Raw genomic sequence first — 16,640 nt, 5'->3', positions numbered from 1 at the left:
TGTGTGTGTGTGTGTGTGTGTGTATACACATCCACACACACATATATACCACTTTTCTAAATATAAAAAATATATAACAATTACTCTTACGATTTTATGCTTTTATTGCAAGAGTTTTAACAAAATTAAAAATTTGCTTTTTCTATGACAATTACCTAAAAAAGAAAAAAATCTATAAAATTTCTCTATATTATTCTATTTGAGAACTTTACACAAAAGAATTGATGTCTCATCACACCATTTAAATATTGGCAGTAATTTCCTAACATGCATTCATTAGTTTTGTAGACAAGTAACACATGTATTGTTATAATTCTGTATCACTCGTTTGCTACAAAAACGACATAAAAATTGTAATTTTTTAATTGCTTATAAATAAAGAAAGGAAACTTAAAAAAAATGTATTTTATTCTTCCACAATCAGTTATTATTACATCAAAATTGCATTTTAAAATTAATATTACAAAATTTTAATGATTCAAAATATTGAAATTCATTTTCTGGAAAACTGTTTTTTCATCGTGTAGCAAATGAGCAATATAATAAATATTGTGTACAATAAATTTACATACAATGAGAATTACATATGCACTCTTTGATAAAAAAAAAAGTATAAAACGTATAAGTCTAAACAAAAATGATTCCAACGTTTAGATTTGCGCGTAACTTTTTTTTATTAAAGAGTGTATAACAATAAATACAGTAATTGTATGTGTAGAATAATGAATTAAAAATATTATAGCCTATCATAAGTTTAAAATGTAGTAAATATAATGTTCTCTTTTTATATAAATATGAACATAAACACACACATTATTCATTCATTAATTAATTTTATATTGATTTTCTAATTAGATTATAAATGGTTTGTTACATATTTTGTTTGGTACAATTCCTTATTTACATTCGCTAATGTCTAATGTAATAAAATAGAAGTTAAAGGATGGCAGAGTGTATTTGTTTTCATTAAAAACACATGACAAAATGTTGAATGAAATGACATTCTCATCAATATAAACAAAATCTTATAAGGACATAGCTTCTAGGAACAGAGCAACAAATCTTCGCAAAATATCAACAAACAAGATCATTTTTTTTAACAAAAAAAGCTTATACAAATCGTCATGAATGCCTATGTATTTTGTATGCATTCTCAACTACATGTATTTTTTTGCAACAGCCCATTAAAACATTGACATGTGTTAACACAAAATTTGTTTTAAACGCGTGTATTAAAATGTCATATTTTCAAATGATTACAAAGTTAAGAAATCTTTCCAAACTTTTAAGTGTGTACAAAGCATACGTAAAATAATTTCCATTATTGCATTATTTAAATCTAATTCTTTACAAGTCTGTACACTTTACATATTACAGATATGTAATTTTTTATATATAGTTGATAACGAATAATTTTGGCGTCAATACTTTTTCACTATAAATAGCTTTTACATACTGTCATATAGTACTGTAATAACTATAAATAATATTTTATTTAGCATCTTGTGCTTTATCTAGCATGTACTTATCAAATATATGATATAAATAAAAGCGATTTACGGGAAATGTAATAATATAATACTATTTATAGTGAAAAAGTTAGAAAATATATGGATGTATATTATTAAGTCGTAACTTCAATGTCACAAGTTTCTCACTCTACATATTTATATAATATTATCCGATCAATTGTGAGTCGTTAACTGATCATGATATTAACTGATCATTTAATTAATTATGTTTACAGTAGAGAATTCCTGAGCATGCTACGACATTGTTCAAAGTAAGGCACGCACTTGAGTTGGCATTTGCCACATATGCAAACGCTTGTCTTTACTTCCCGCTACAATCTGAAAGATAATGAAATTGAAAAATTTTTATTATTAGTATCAATATCTTAATTTATATGTTTAATTAAAAACTCATATAAAAATAGAGAAAATAATTATTGATACTTAATAAAAAATGTTCAAAGATAATATAAAAATATAAGGAAAGTTATCAAAAAATTGTTAAAAAAATATAAACTTGCACATTGAATACATACCTTACTATTTACAACTTCTACACTCAATAACATATTCCCTGGACCGCGTATGCTATGTATTAATTTGTGACTCTGTAAAGAGATTTATATTGAGTTGAATACATATAACGCAAATATGCTGTAATGAACTGATGATTATAAACTGATGATTTAAAATATAAGAATGCAACACTTACATTTATGTCAAAAACATAAATATTGCCGTCGTAACAGCCCGCGAAGAGTAATTGCTTATAAAGCCGCATACATACAATACCAACACCAGCCTCGTATTGAGTTACTTGTTCACCCGTCTGCAATTATATTTAAAAAATAATGATACAATTCAATTTCTGTTTGAAAGAATTAAAAAAAGCGATATTGTCACTTGCCGTGAAATCAAAAACGTTTATAGATGTGCTGCTTGTACCACAATAGATCAAATTATCATGTCGCAATAAACTGTAAACAGTAGAATTATTCTGACCACTAATCATACGAAGAAGTAAACCGGTCAATGCATCGCGTATATTTATCGGTTGATTTCGAGATGCTATAATGAGAATTCTTCTCGGACCTTCGTTCGTCGCTTTAAGCGCAAGTACAGATTTCTCCGAAAACGGAATACTGTCTTCTTTAATAGCACCAGCCTACAAACAAATTCGTATATATAAATATTTAACATATAAATATTAACTATACATTATATACAATTTTTTTTCATACATAGATATTCTTTTTTTCTTTCTTTTTTTGAAGTAATGTAAATTACTATATCTACATAAATATATAAAATCTTTTATATATTCATAAATATATAAAAGAGAATGTAGTTTAAAAAAATAATTCACCTCGATATAGAAACGCGAGACATGTCCAGATTTTGTTCCAATAAAGATCATACCCCATGCTTGATCCATGCACTGAATCGGACTCTTTGTTTGCGCCGGATTTCCTACTAATGCGCCAGTCTGCAAAGAAGTAATGTTTTATTAGGTTTTTTTTTTCCAATAAAATTGTTTAATATTTAAACTACTAAAGCTTACCATTATTTTGTAACAACGCAATGTGCCATCTAAGGAACCAGAATACATAAGATTTTTCTCAATTCCTGCGTCATCCGACTTGTAGATATACAGACACGTAACCGCAGATTTGTGACCTTTATATATATTCAATATTCCATTAGACTTTTGACTATATCTATATATTTTGCCATCTTCGCTTGCTGCTAGGAAAGAATTCTCAAAAATCTAAAATAAAAAAAAAGATTATATTTAGCCTATCTTGATAGAAAATAATCGTTTATTAAATTAATACCTTTAGGTCCAAAATAGGGCCTTTATGGACTGTGTATTGCATTCTCGCAGATTCATCTTCGTTGTTCTCTACTGTATGTGAAACAAGTTCCTGAACAAAATCCTTCTCGCTACTTTCCGTGGTTGATTTCTCTTCTAAGATTTCAATCTCGGATTTTTCTTTATCACAGGATTTGATTGGGTCAAAGAAACTTTTACTCGAAGCTGCAGTAGGAATTATTGCCGCATTGTGATTGCATGTGGTGTGCTGCATATACGACGAATCACTCGGTGCGGAAGGATTGATGACAATTATTCCAAGTCTGTCCAGAACTTTGGGATTAATATACTTATAAAGAATGGATTTACAGTCGATCAATCTCACTTTGCAGTATTTCATTTGCCAATCTGTGCGCTGTTTCCTTTTCTTCGCCACAGTCCTGTTCTTCAAAACTGCAGATTCTGTAATCGTATCGAGATGACTAGCCTGATTTTCGATCTTCGTTTCAGATTCAGTACTAACTTTTCGGGTATTCGTATTTTGCACTTTCTGTGAAACACGATTCTTCCTAACATTATTTACAATTCTTTCATCACGCTTTGTCCACGTTGGGGATTTGCTTCTGCTACGCGCTGTTAAATCATTCTCATGAAAAACGCTCGTCTCTCGTGAAGAAGGTCCGCTGCTGCTTGAATTAGTATCGGTTTCATTCATCTTACTAGATTTGTTTTCATTGGAGTTTCTGGTACTTCTTCGGATCGGTGTTGAAGTGTCGTGTTTGCGACGAAACTTTTTGCTCATATCTTTGCCCTTTGCTTTATTGGACGAGAAGGTAGAAGTCGACGTGTGTTCCAAACCGGACATTTGTTCAACGAACACTTCGTCTTCTGATCTTTCGTTCATTAGATCAATTGGAACGAAACTGCCTTGATCAATATTTAGAATTTTCTCAAATGTGTCGGATTTATTTTCAGGATTATTTTTCTCTTCTTCTTTGATGGCTTTAATGGTATTCTCGACGTTTTGACAATCTTGTTTCACAGCAATCATGTCATTCGAGAACTGCTCGGATTCAGCATCTGATTTTTTCTGTTTCGTATCTATATCTATTTTCTCCAAGATGTTTGAGTCACGCTCTGTATCTATTATTGCTATCTTGTCGTTAGATTCAACGCTGTTATTAGATCGCTCATTTTCATCGGAGTTCGCAGTGACTAATTGCGGCACAGATGGTGTATTACTTGCACTATCGATCGCTTCTTCCTTTTCATTTGCGTTCACTGTACATTTATCTTTCGCTTTATCTTTTTCATCCTTCTTGTCTTTCTCTACAGTCGAATTATCAGCTTGCAAGATTCTTTGTGAATTTTCATCCTTTTTTTCCAATCTCTCGGTGTGAACTGAAAATTCGTTTGTTGTAGAATCCTTATCTTTCTCTTCTAATCTCTCAATGTGAGCCGAAGATGTATTTGTTGTAGAATCCTTATCCTTTTCTTCCAATCTCTCAGTGTGAGCCGAAAATGCGTTTGTTGTAAAATCCTTATCTTTCTCTTCCAATCTCTCAGTGTGAGCCGAAGATGCGTTTGTTATAGAATCCTTATCCTTTTCTTCCAACCTCTCAGTGTGAGCCGAAAATACGTTTGTTGTAGAATGCTTATCCTTCTCTTCCAATCTCTCAGTTTGAGCCGAAAATACGTTTGTTGCAGAATTCTTATCCTTCTCTTTCAATCTCTCAGTTTGAGCCGAAAATGCATTTGTTGTAGAATCGACCAAATCAGTGCTTACGATTTCCGTACTGTCTTTCGTATCTTTATTTTTTTGCAACAATCCCAGACTGAAATCATCTTTTATTAAAGTTTTGGGCACGGATACTTTAATATCAAAGTTACGCAAAGCAACATCATTGGAATTCTTCACACGGTCACGTTCGCAATCTGAGGAATGACTTTCCACTTGAGTTTCTTCAGGAGTAATGCTACTGTCAGGCTCCACGTTACGTTCACTGTAGAAAAGAACTTTGTCCTGACTCACGGCTTTAAAAACATGATTCGATCCATCAGGTACATCATTACTGTCTTGTTGCAATGCAACTTCTTCTGTATTTTCTTTCTCTCGACAAGGCCAATCCGAATTGGCGTTTGCTTCAGCATCAACGAGAATTTGATGCTTATCGGACTGCAATACTGGAGAGACGTTGGACGTTAGTGGAGTATCATCAGAAGCTCGCGCTTCCGATTGAGGTTCAAAAAGATTTTCCTCTTTGTTCTCCGCTATAGTGTTTATCGTCTCATTTATGTTCTTCAAGATATTTGATTCAATAAGATTTTCTTTCCTCTGACTGAGCGTGTCGAGCAAATCTCGTTTTTGCTGCAGCTTCTTGATATATAACTGGTCCAGAGGTAAATTCTCTTCCTCACCTGTTAGATTGTTAACCGTCCTCAAGATGTTGTCCAGCTGCTCTTTCTTTTTCTTTTGTACGATCGATTTCATCTTCTGCGACATAGCTATCTCTTTTTTAAGTGCCTCGTTTAGCAAAGCGAGACCCGATGCTTTCTTATGTATCTCCGACGCAGTATTTTGCACCAGAGAATCCCACGTGCTATCATCAGTATATATAGACAAGGATTCCGGAGTGCTGTGCACGTGCTTGTTTGACAGCTGAGAATTTACCTTCATCACTTCACTCGGTGGCGAAATGTCATTTGACTTATCAGTATCAAAATGTTTTGCACGTTCAGTCTCGCCTTCAGTAGAGTCCCGACATTCTGAACGCTCATCCGCACTTTTATCCGTTGCACTTTTATCTGAATCGATCGAGCGTTTCGAACTAATATCAGCCTCCTTGTCAGTCTTTTTTCTAACGGTTTTGTCCTTTCGCGCTTTATTATTTTTTACGGCGTTCGATTTCTGAAAATTTTCAGATGTGTTAATAATACCATTTTCTATTTTTTTACTCACAGAAGTCGGAACCTGTTCCTTTGTCACTTTGTTAAAATTTTCTTCTTCATCTTTTCCTTCGTCTTTCTGCTGTCTGACTGTCCGTTCTAATCGTGGCTTCTTTTTCCATCTAATCACCGGCGTTTTCGACCTAGGTGTGTAATTCGTATTCTCATTATCTTGTGAGGACAAAGTTCTCTTTCTCTTAATCAGCTTCGACGACTTCGACGGAGACATGTGTCTGTCTTGTTTAGCATGATTTATTTCACTATTCTGTGACGTTGACGGTATTTCAAACTGATTGGGAACAGTATTGTTTTCTGCCGTTCTTAATACTACACTGTCATTTGGCATAGATTTTTCACTCGACGGAATATTACTTCGTAATAATTCGTGCAACTTTAATTTCTCCGTCACTAGCTTATGAATCTCGAGATCAATTTCCAACATTCTAGCCAAAACAGCTTCCTTCGTGTTACCAACGATTTTCCCAGATCGTTTCATTTTCTTAAGTCTCTTCACCAAACTGTTCTTCCTCAGCGTTTCTTTAGATCGATATTTCATTTGCCGTTTATCTTTTAACCTATATAAAACTGAATCGTTACGTTTTTTCTGATCTTCGTAATCTTTCTCTCTGATCCTCGCGGAAGTTTCTTGGCTTCTCTTTTCTTCATGAACTTTCTCTTTTATTTTCTCAGAATTTTCCTGGCTCCTCTTTTCCAACAGTTTATCCAATTCTTTCATCTTTAATAATTCGACAACCGGTTCACGTTGTATATTACTGTGAAGACGTTTCTCGACGTTAGTCGGAGATACTATGGACTTATCATGATCAGCATTAACACCAACATCTTTACGGACCGATTCAACTGATTCACCACATGTGCTATTATGCGCCGGTATTTTGTTTACGTTTAGGCTAACCTGCGCAGTCATATTGTTGTGAGCATTTTGCGCGGTAGTCGTATTGTTATCAATTTCTGGCGTGCTCGGTTTTCTATTGTTTTGTTCCTCCATACGCCAAGTCGGCGTTTGGTAATTTATATCCGTTTCGTTCTGCTGTGTTTTGTCTAATATTTCAAGTGCTACTTCTTTAGTTGCCGTCGGTACATTGCTTAAAGATTTCAAAAAGAGATTCGCGGCCTCCTTCAAGGCAGCTTTTGTCGGGACATTTAAAGTTCTCGGCGAACCAGTCGGCGAATCCATCGGTGATGATCCCGCGAGCAAATTGTTTTCCGTTGGTGAAATATGCTTCATGTCGAATTTACATCCCTCCGATTTCGATACTTCGCTGCGCGATAAATCTGCGCACGATGTAATCATTGTTGTTTCCGGAATCACCGCGGGCATAATATCGAATTCTGGGCTTTGTTGATCAACAGAGAAATGCACGCACTCGTCGTCCTTGGTGTCGAACGTAGCAGTGTTTTGCAAACGATCATCTAAATAGAATATGTCATTATCTAAATGCTCGTCGGAATCGAAGCCCGGCAATTTGTCGCAGGATGCTTTCTCTGCGGATATATTAGTTTCTAAATAAATATGATTATCGAGATGTTCCGCGCAATCTCTTTGACAATCCGGCAATCTCAATGCATCATCCGAGATTGTTGCTTCTAACGCATCAGATAAACTGGGATCAGTTGTAGTTTTCAGCTTACTTATCAAATCCTTCGATCGAACTTCGCTTTGAATAATTTCTTCCTCGTTATCTAATAACATAGATTCTTTAATCACTAATCCCGCGCAAGACGTGTATCCTTCCTTGCTTATGGTCAACCGTCTATCCGTCTCATTACTTCTACCGATATTGATATCGTTGACATCATCGTGTAATATGGTCGTGACTATCTCGTTTGAGGATTTTCTTACATGCCCTTCTCCGTTTTCATCTGTTGTCAAATCGGATTTATCATTCTTCTCATTCGTCACGCATTCTTTATCTGAAGAAAGTAAATTGTCACCAAAAGCGATATTAAAATTCTCGTTGGCATTAATATTCGTATCGTTAGTGTAATCAGTACCAGGTTCTAGCGTTTCATAATCCTGTCGCCCTTCGATCTTCATATCCTTGCAATTGGCACTTGTCGTCACATAATTCACGTCGAATAAGTTAGGCTGCTCGAAGTCCATTACAGTTTCCTGAAGAAAGCCTTTAAACGGACTACCTACGCTGTCAGAAGAAATAACGTTGTTCTCTATGCTTTGCCGTTCTTGAGAGTTTTCGTTCGAAGTTGATGATGACTCAGCGGTCTTTTTACCCAGAGAATTGTCCTTATTCGCGCTCGCAGATTTATTTGTAGCGTCAAGAATATTTAATTTCATATCGTTTTCCTTAGTGCTGCTAGTGCTTTCGATATTTACTAACAAATTTTTTTTACTTTGTTTATCGATACTATCTACTCGAGATACCGCATCCAATTCGGAAATGCTGCGATTAATTGTGCTCTCCGTTAAATCTCGATCTGATTTTTTGATTTGACTTTCGTCCGTGTTATTCAATGAAAATTTTATGTTTTTGATTGTATCAGATTGTTGAATCTCAGTTGAGATATCCTTGTTTATTTTTTCTATGCTATTTGAGATTTTACTTTCAGAGATTTTCAGGACAATTTTAGAAGCTGTCGATATATCGGATTCAGAAGTGATATTACGAATTTTTTTATGGCTTTTTTTATCCGCAATCTTAACACTTGTATTCTTTGCACGCTTTATATTATGAATTTCATCTTGCATCATCTTAGAAGAATGTTCGCGCGTATCAGTGCTTTCAATGTTACTTGCAACTTTTTCAGCGTTTCCTCGTTCACGAACTTCTAAATTCAAAGAACGTTCTTTCTTAATAGTATTATGCGGTAATTCATTATTATCGTTATCAGCGTTGCCAGAAGAAATTGTTGACGTTTTCACATTGCTAGTATTTATCTTATTTTGAGAACTTATCGACTGTATTCCTTTAATTTTTACTTTGTTTATGTCATTAATATTATTGATCTTTTTTTCTTTTTCTTCTGTGCTTGTTGTCTTTTCCAAAGGAAAATATATTTTTGTTGAAATTAAATTATCAGATTTTGATGGCGTCACAGTCTTCTTTTTTGCTTTTTGTTCTTTTGCCATTTCTTTCTTCAGCTTCAATTCTTTACTACCTTCCGATCGAATATTTTTAAATCGTTTAGGATCAGACGCAACTTTGCTTTGTAATGTCTTATCTGTTGCAGTGTTCTTAACTTCTGAGCATTTCTTTGCTTTAGACGCTACAATTTTAGATGTCATTACAACGTTGGGCAATACATTGACACTGCTAGTAGCAAGCGATACTTTATCTTTTGATTTAATCTGATTACTTTTTTGAACGACGCTATCATTATTGACGGTACGATTTGAATTTTCTTCAGAACGTTTCGGTGCTAATCGTGGATCTTGAATGGAGCTGCTGGATGTAGATGTTAATGTAAATTTATTTACTGCAATTTCTGATTCTATGCTTTTCGGTGTAATTAAATTTTGTGTTGATGTAGGATTTTCTGCAGGCTTCTTCGATTCCAATTTCTCATTCATACGACGTTGTACGGTGCGCTCGTAATACGTCTTTATGTTGATCTTTTTGCTGCCACCTTGCTTTGGACTCGCAGTACTCGCAGGCGGGACACTTGATAAGGATGCTGACGTAGCAGCCGTTGATGCTCTTGATGTATCGTTATCAATAGCTGAGATTTTAGCTACTGATTTACTGTCTTGTATTTTAATAGACAATTCAGTAAGAGTATGTGTTGTTGCGTCCGATTGTTGCAATATCGCATTTTCATTAACTTCGCTGCTACATGCCGATACATGTGCAATACTGCTTTGCTCTATTATACTGTCATTTGTCGACAAAACAGTCTTATCTTGACTGCAGCCAGCGTCAGGTGTTTCATAGATTTTATTTAAATCTTCCGTACATTCCGATAAACTTGCCGGATTAGGTACATTCCAATTTTCCGGTATGCAAGTAAATACATTCAAGGGAACTTTATTATCATTCATATCGGATGTTTCTGGCATCTGCTTCAGCTGCGCTTTAGTTTTTAGTTGCGTAGGGGAACCTATCGGCAATCTCTCTTCAGCATGTAGTTGCGTGGTATTAATAGATATCAGCGGAATTTCTTGTGCTAAAGGAGATTCCACTCTATTCTGTGATGTGGAGAAGAAATGTGCTGTCTTATTTTCTATAGTCATAAGATGATTCGAAGCATTTATAAATTCAGCGTCTCTGGTATTCTCTTCTTGACTAATGTCTAATTCCTCTTTAACAATAACTTCTTGTATAACCTGATTTTCTATGACTTCCTTCTTAATTTCCTTTTCCGTCAGCAATCTATTAGTCATTTCATTATCGTCATTGCCTTTTTCTGAGGAGGAATCAGAGGAGCTCGTTATTTCCTTGTTTTGTCTCTTTTTTTTCTTATAACGTGCTTTTTTCTGCTTTCGGCTCTTGGAGCTTCTATAAGTCTTCCGCGATTTTCTCGATTTCCGCTCTCGTTCAATCTCGGCATTTACCTCGTCTCTTATCGCTTCGTTCAATGACATTTGTTTGGCTACTTTTTCATTTTCTTTTATCGCTCTCAATAACTTTGTAACATTTGTGTTATCACTACTATTACTGCTGCTACTGCTACTAGTGCTGCTGCTACTACTGTCACTGTCCTGATTGATATCATATTCTAAATATTCTGTAGTATGTTTTCTATCGTCACTATGCCGTCTAGATTTTTTGTGTTTTTCCTTTTCCAAACTTCTGTGTCTTGTATTTAATTGTTGTTTTGAAGATTCAGATGAATAACGACGTCGTGGATAAACTTTTCTACCGCGTCCTCTACTTAATAAACCGCGTCCTCTCTTGGTAACAACAATCCTTTTTGGACTATCTATATTATTGGAAGGAATACAGACTGTCAAATCTGTTTGCATTCCATATCTTGCTTCCCATTCTTCTTTAGTAAGATTTCTATATGCATGTGGATCTTCTCGTTCCTTCCTTTTCCATCTATCGCACTTCTCGTCCCAGTGCGGGCTATTCTCCAGTCTATGTGTTCTCTCATCTTCCATGAATGCTTCTTTCTCCATGCTTCTCGAAATCGCGCCAACATTGAATTTCTTTGCACTTTGTTGCCCCATACGCTTACGTTCTTTTACTGCCGCAGGTGTTTGAATTTTCTTCGTTACTTCTGAAAATATATCATCCAAATCATGTTGTAGAGTCAACAAGCTATTATTAACATTAGAAACGTTAGTTACAATAGGATTACAAGTGTCATCTTTTAAATTAAGATCATTATTTATAGTACTATGTGCCGGTACATTTTTGTTAGATCCCGTTTTTACCACATGACCTTTGCTTTTTACACATTCCTGACTAACATCATTCAACATTGTTGTTTTATTCGTGCATTCTGGGATTTGGGTTATTACGGGATTGAACGTACGATTTATATCTTCCAAATGACCATATTGACTGCTCGAAGCTGCTGCAGAATGCTCGGCATGAATGTCTGGTTGTACATCCAATTGTAATACTTCATTCAAATGATGTATAAACTCTGTAGGTAGATCCGTAATGGATACGATAGCGTCGGTGTCCAACATCGCATTTAATTGCTTCATAAATTCCTGTTGATCATATAGTTTCATCTTTTCGTCCTGTGCGTGTCTCATCTCCAAGGATAATGTAGGCTTTTTTTCTTTGACTAGACGCTTCATTATAATATCGAACTTTCGAAGACTAGTGTTATTCACCATGTTGTAAATATCGTTCTTACTCATCTTTAAGAATCGACTAATGATCCTGTTTTTCCACGAAGCATCCATTTTAGAATTCTCGTTCTTTTCTGCACGGTTTTTCGAACTTGGCACGTTGACTTTCGGAAGTGAAACGTTAGAATGTTGAGATTTTTCTGTATGGACATCTTTTTGTGGTTTTTTATGATGCAATATAATATTTTGGTTTGCAATCTCGGATGATATTGCATTCTCAGAATTATTTTCTTTTTTCTTCAAATTCTTCTCTTCTTTTTTATGCTTTAACAACGTATTTTCTAAATTCTTTTTAGTTATCGAAGGTGTTTTTGCTGCAGATGATTTTTCTGGTTCTATAAATGTTTTTTCTGGTTCTATGGAAGGTGTTTTTGCTGCGAGAGATTTTTCTAGTTCTATTGAAGATATTTTTGCTGTAGATGTTTTTTCTGGTTCTATGGAATATGTCATTCCATTTTTTTTCTCGTTATTTTCTTTCCACGATGACTTGGTACTTACTACTTTCGCTTTATTATTCAAATTAAATACTACTTTAGGACGCTCTAATTCATTCATTAACGCGGCAGCATCCTTAGCTTTCACATTTGCATCTTGTGTCGTTTCTTCCGATGATGGATAGTCTGCTGTACTTTGTTCTTCAGATATTCTTTTCTTGCTACTCGTGTCATTTTCTTTTATCTTTTTTTGCTTATTGGTTTTGGTTTTTGGCTTTCCTGGAGGCAGTGCTATAGACTCTACATCGCTAGCAGGATCAATTGAGGTACTGCTTTTGGAAAAAGATTTGTAACTTTTGGAACTTGATTTAGATTCTTCATCTGTCTTTCCTGTTATACTTGTCATTTCTTTTGCAAATCTCATAGCTTCCTGCATGTCGTTCAAACCATCATCTTTATTTATGCTGCAATGCAAATCAGAGGACGAAGAAAGCTCTGGTAAAGAAGATGAAGACACACAAGTATTAAGAGGCGCTGCATGTACTTGAGGCAATGACGGAACATGTGTATTGACAACAGGATTGCTGGGCAGCATAGGAAACATTGGAGAAAAATTTACTGAATCGATATGAGATGGCATAAAAACATTACTTTGATTGATTTCTAATGGTAATTGTTGAGGCATAAATCCTCCATGTGTATTTAAGCTCGTGTGAACTTCCATATTATTATAGACAGCAGGTATTGGATTTTGAGCATTACTCCATGGAGGATTTGCGTCTTCATGGGGCATTTTTGTCCCGAGTAAACATTTCATATTTGGTGGTGGTTCAGTGGGATCGAATAATGGTAAATCAGGAATTGAATATGGAGGTAAAATACACGATTGATCTTGTTTTAGTAATATTGGCGGTGGAGTAGTAGGATCAAAATCAACGGGCAACTCCTGTTCTGTATGTGGAGACAGTTTTGGTGGACCACTCTGAAAAGAATTTTCCTTCATTCTTGGCAATTGATTATCTAATGTGACATTACTTACTGGTGTATCAATTAATAGTGTTTGTGTCAATGTACAATTACTGCTATTTGAATTTTCTGCATGAACATGAGAATTTAAAGCACTTTCTTGAACTTGTAAATTTTCAAAAAGTTCCTCTTTCTCTTGCGATACGTCCTGCAAAATGTCCTGATCCGTTGAATCGATTGGAAATGATACATCAGCTTGTAAATCTAGTGTTTCAGACTCATCTGACTCTTTCATAACATCTGTGGTATATATTTCGATTCCCTGTGAAATATCCTGTTGTTGATCATCTTGCTCTTGTGAAATATTAATCAGTGGTGTATCATACTGGTATTGAAAGTCTGATTCTAATAATTCATTTTCAATAATGTTATCTGTATGTAGATCTGGTTGTTCTAAATTCTGAGAATTATCAACTGGCTCTTGAAGCTCCCAGTCCACTCCTTGTCCATTCTCAATCCATTCCTTGTCCACTTCCATGTATTGATTATCATCTGGTACATTTTCCAGATTTGTCATTTGATCGTTAGGTAAATGAGTTTCATCTCTGTTCTCGTCTAATATCATTATGTCACTGTCTGTATTATTAATAATATCTATATTATTAGTAATATCAAATTCATTCGCAATATACTGTGTATTATCAGGATTTATTTTTCCAATGTTCTTTAGATCATTGTACGTCAAATTGATCTCAGATGATTTGTATCCTACTACAGGGATATGTCTCTGGGCATTATCCTCTGTATTGTCCTCAATAATGTTAGATGATATATCTTCATTCCAAATATCTGGGATGTCATCAATGTTAAAAGAAGAGAGTTTCTGCTTCAATCGATCTGCTGTTTCAATTATTTTTTGTTGCCGTTCCTCTTCTGAGCCAAGCAAAGGAAGTTGTGGCACAGTTTCAATTATATTGGTCTCCTGCATAATCGGCTCTTCCGGCAACACGGGAGTCTCCTCAAAACTCGGAAGTATGGGCAATCTATTAGGGGCGGGGAATCGAACGTCATAATTACAGAATCTCCTTCGCCTACCGTCTGCTCTAAAGGGCGGGCTGCCACGTAACGGCGTATGAGGCTGAAAAAACATATTGTTCGGCTGCCAGGGCACACCGAATTGCGCGGGATGTCCTGGCCTCGGTAGAGGTGCTGCATGTCGAAAGGGTGGACGTGGAAATCGGGGCCTACCGAAGCGACGCGCGGCACGTGTACCCTGCGGGTAGCCCCTTCCTCGGCCGAAATTGCTGTAACTCATTCCACTCTTTAGCCTAACACCTCAATACAATTGCAACAAGAGTTCGCGTAAATACAACAACCTAGCACCGCACAATCTTTGGTAGTTTAACATGCCGTAGCAACGAGCATCTCTTCATCAAGATGCACATTTATTGCACTAAGCATTGACGATTCTTGCCTCTCAGGTTCCACAATTCGTCTCTTCTGCAGGCTTGCGCACTCGGAATGTCAAAGATCATCGTGTCTCTACATATCCTCGTCTTGAGCGTATTTACCCTAGACGATGATGTTGCTCTCGGACATTCCACCTAACCTCTCACGCTGCAAGGACCCACTCCGACCGCTCCCCGACGAAGTTGTCGACTGCAAAGAAACACGTGCGATTAGATCCTGAAGAGTAAACATCGGAGATGATGACAGCATTCACCGGCGCGTTTCATGCATCACGATATGACGCGATGGGCAAACCTGCAGAACTCACGCGTTCGCGTCAAACAATCAGATGTTTCGCGCTCCTTGAGTTGCGTGAGTTGCGTCTCCAATCCTTATCTCTCTCTCTCTCTCTCTCTCTCTCTCTCCTTCTTTCTCTTCCGTTCCCTCTCCTTCACGAGTTCCCTGCGACGGTGTTATTTCCGTCGCGTGGCGACGTCGCGGAGGATCCCTTCCTCTCGGACGGATACCTTCCTCGACGCCGTGGACCGCGGACTATGAACAGTCGATGATTTGACTCTCCTTGCCGTCGTTTAGACGAAACACCTAGGAACGCGTCACCCGATCGTTCACGGTACCATCGACGTACGTAACGATGAGGCACCCGTCGTCGTACTGCGCGTACACAATGTACACATGCGCGCCGACATCGCGGTCAACTTGCTGATAGGTTCGCCACGCGATTTCATTACGCATGCATGCGCGGGGGCGGCAAGAGGAGAGGTGGTGAAGGGAAATAGAAGAAAAAATTAAAATCATCTTTAATTTAATCTCTGATCGGTTCTTCCGCGCACACGTCTCGCAATCATGTAAATCGATCGAGACAACACGACGCCCGGCGGTTTTGACGTTATCCAATTGGCATACCGAGGCTTAATTACTTGTGTCCCTTGTGTCCATGCCTGCTGCTCAGCTGCTGTACTGAGCATGAAAGGCACCGAGTGCATTTGCGTTACTATTACGTTCTATGCGCGGGCGCTGTCTAAACTTTATCTATGGAAAAAAAAAGAAGATAGGTATTTTGTTTATATTATTTATATGTGTTCTCTCCCTTTTTTCTCGCGTTGTTGGTAAACTTCTTATAAATGTGCGCATATACATTCAATTTTCTCCAAGTCAGCTGTTTTTCTTTTAAATTAACATTTGCCTATTCCTTCTTCGTCTCTCTGCTCAACCGATTGAACTATGACTGCACCACACACACACCGGTCTTTTGCCACTTGCGGGCATCGTGGCTCGTCTCACAACACGTGACCGCGAGTGGAATGAGCAGAGAGCGAACGGAACAGGTGAAGTCTTTTAAACTCTGCATTAAATTAGATGGAAAATTGGGTCCCGGTGACATGAGTTGCTTTTCACACTCTGTAAAACTTTAGAATGAATTGTCACTCGGAAGAGAGAAATCTCATTCTTAAAAATTGAGAATTGAGCTGCTTTTTTTCCAGCATGTTGCCTCAATTTTCATTCTTTAAAATGAGATTCTGCTCCAAAGAATTTAGAGATCATATAATATAGCTTATAATGCAGACAAGAAGATGTAGATATTTGGCTTAATAATGATAGTTTTCAATTAGCGGTAGTATATCAAAGATTTTACATCTTTAATATACTACCAAAAACTGCCCATTATTGAACATAGTGTCCATTGTGTTCACAACACGAGCTACATTATATGTGAA

General features: G+C 36.4%; 1 protein-coding gene across 2 annotated transcripts; it reads right to left on the bottom strand.

The window, feature by feature from the left end:
* Positions 1 to 1,566: 1,566 nt before the first annotated feature.
* Positions 1,567 to 15,748, bottom strand: LOC108685491 (serine-rich adhesin for platelets). 2 transcript variants are annotated; one of them, XM_018190303.1, is made up of 9 exons: positions 15,233 to 15,748; positions 11,728 to 15,114; positions 3,347 to 11,469; positions 3,073 to 3,279; positions 2,878 to 2,997; positions 2,419 to 2,676; positions 2,224 to 2,340; positions 2,048 to 2,119; positions 1,567 to 1,850 (listed from the first exon to the last, which is right to left on the bottom strand). In XM_018190303.1, exons 2-9 carry the CDS (start codon positions 14,768 to 14,770, stop codon positions 1,779 to 1,781), a joined length of 12,012 nt encoding a protein of 4,003 aa, XP_018045792.1. In that variant the 5' UTR covers positions 14,771 to 15,114; positions 15,233 to 15,748; the 3' UTR covers positions 1,567 to 1,778. The 2 variants fall into 2 exon arrangements, with proteins under 2 accessions (XP_018045792.1, XP_018045791.1); XM_018190302.1 differs by having other exon boundaries at positions 3,347 to 15,114.
* Positions 15,749 to 16,640: the final 892 nt, after the last annotated feature.

This window comes from Atta colombica, unplaced genomic scaffold (genome assembly GCF_001594045.1).
Source record: "Atta colombica isolate Treedump-2 unplaced genomic scaffold, Acol1.0 scaffold153, whole genome shotgun sequence".
Taxonomy (NCBI): Eukaryota; Metazoa; Arthropoda; class Insecta; order Hymenoptera; family Formicidae; genus Atta; species Atta colombica.
The sequence above is the reverse complement of the archived record's forward strand: the minus strand, read 5'-3'. Positions and strand labels throughout refer to the sequence as shown.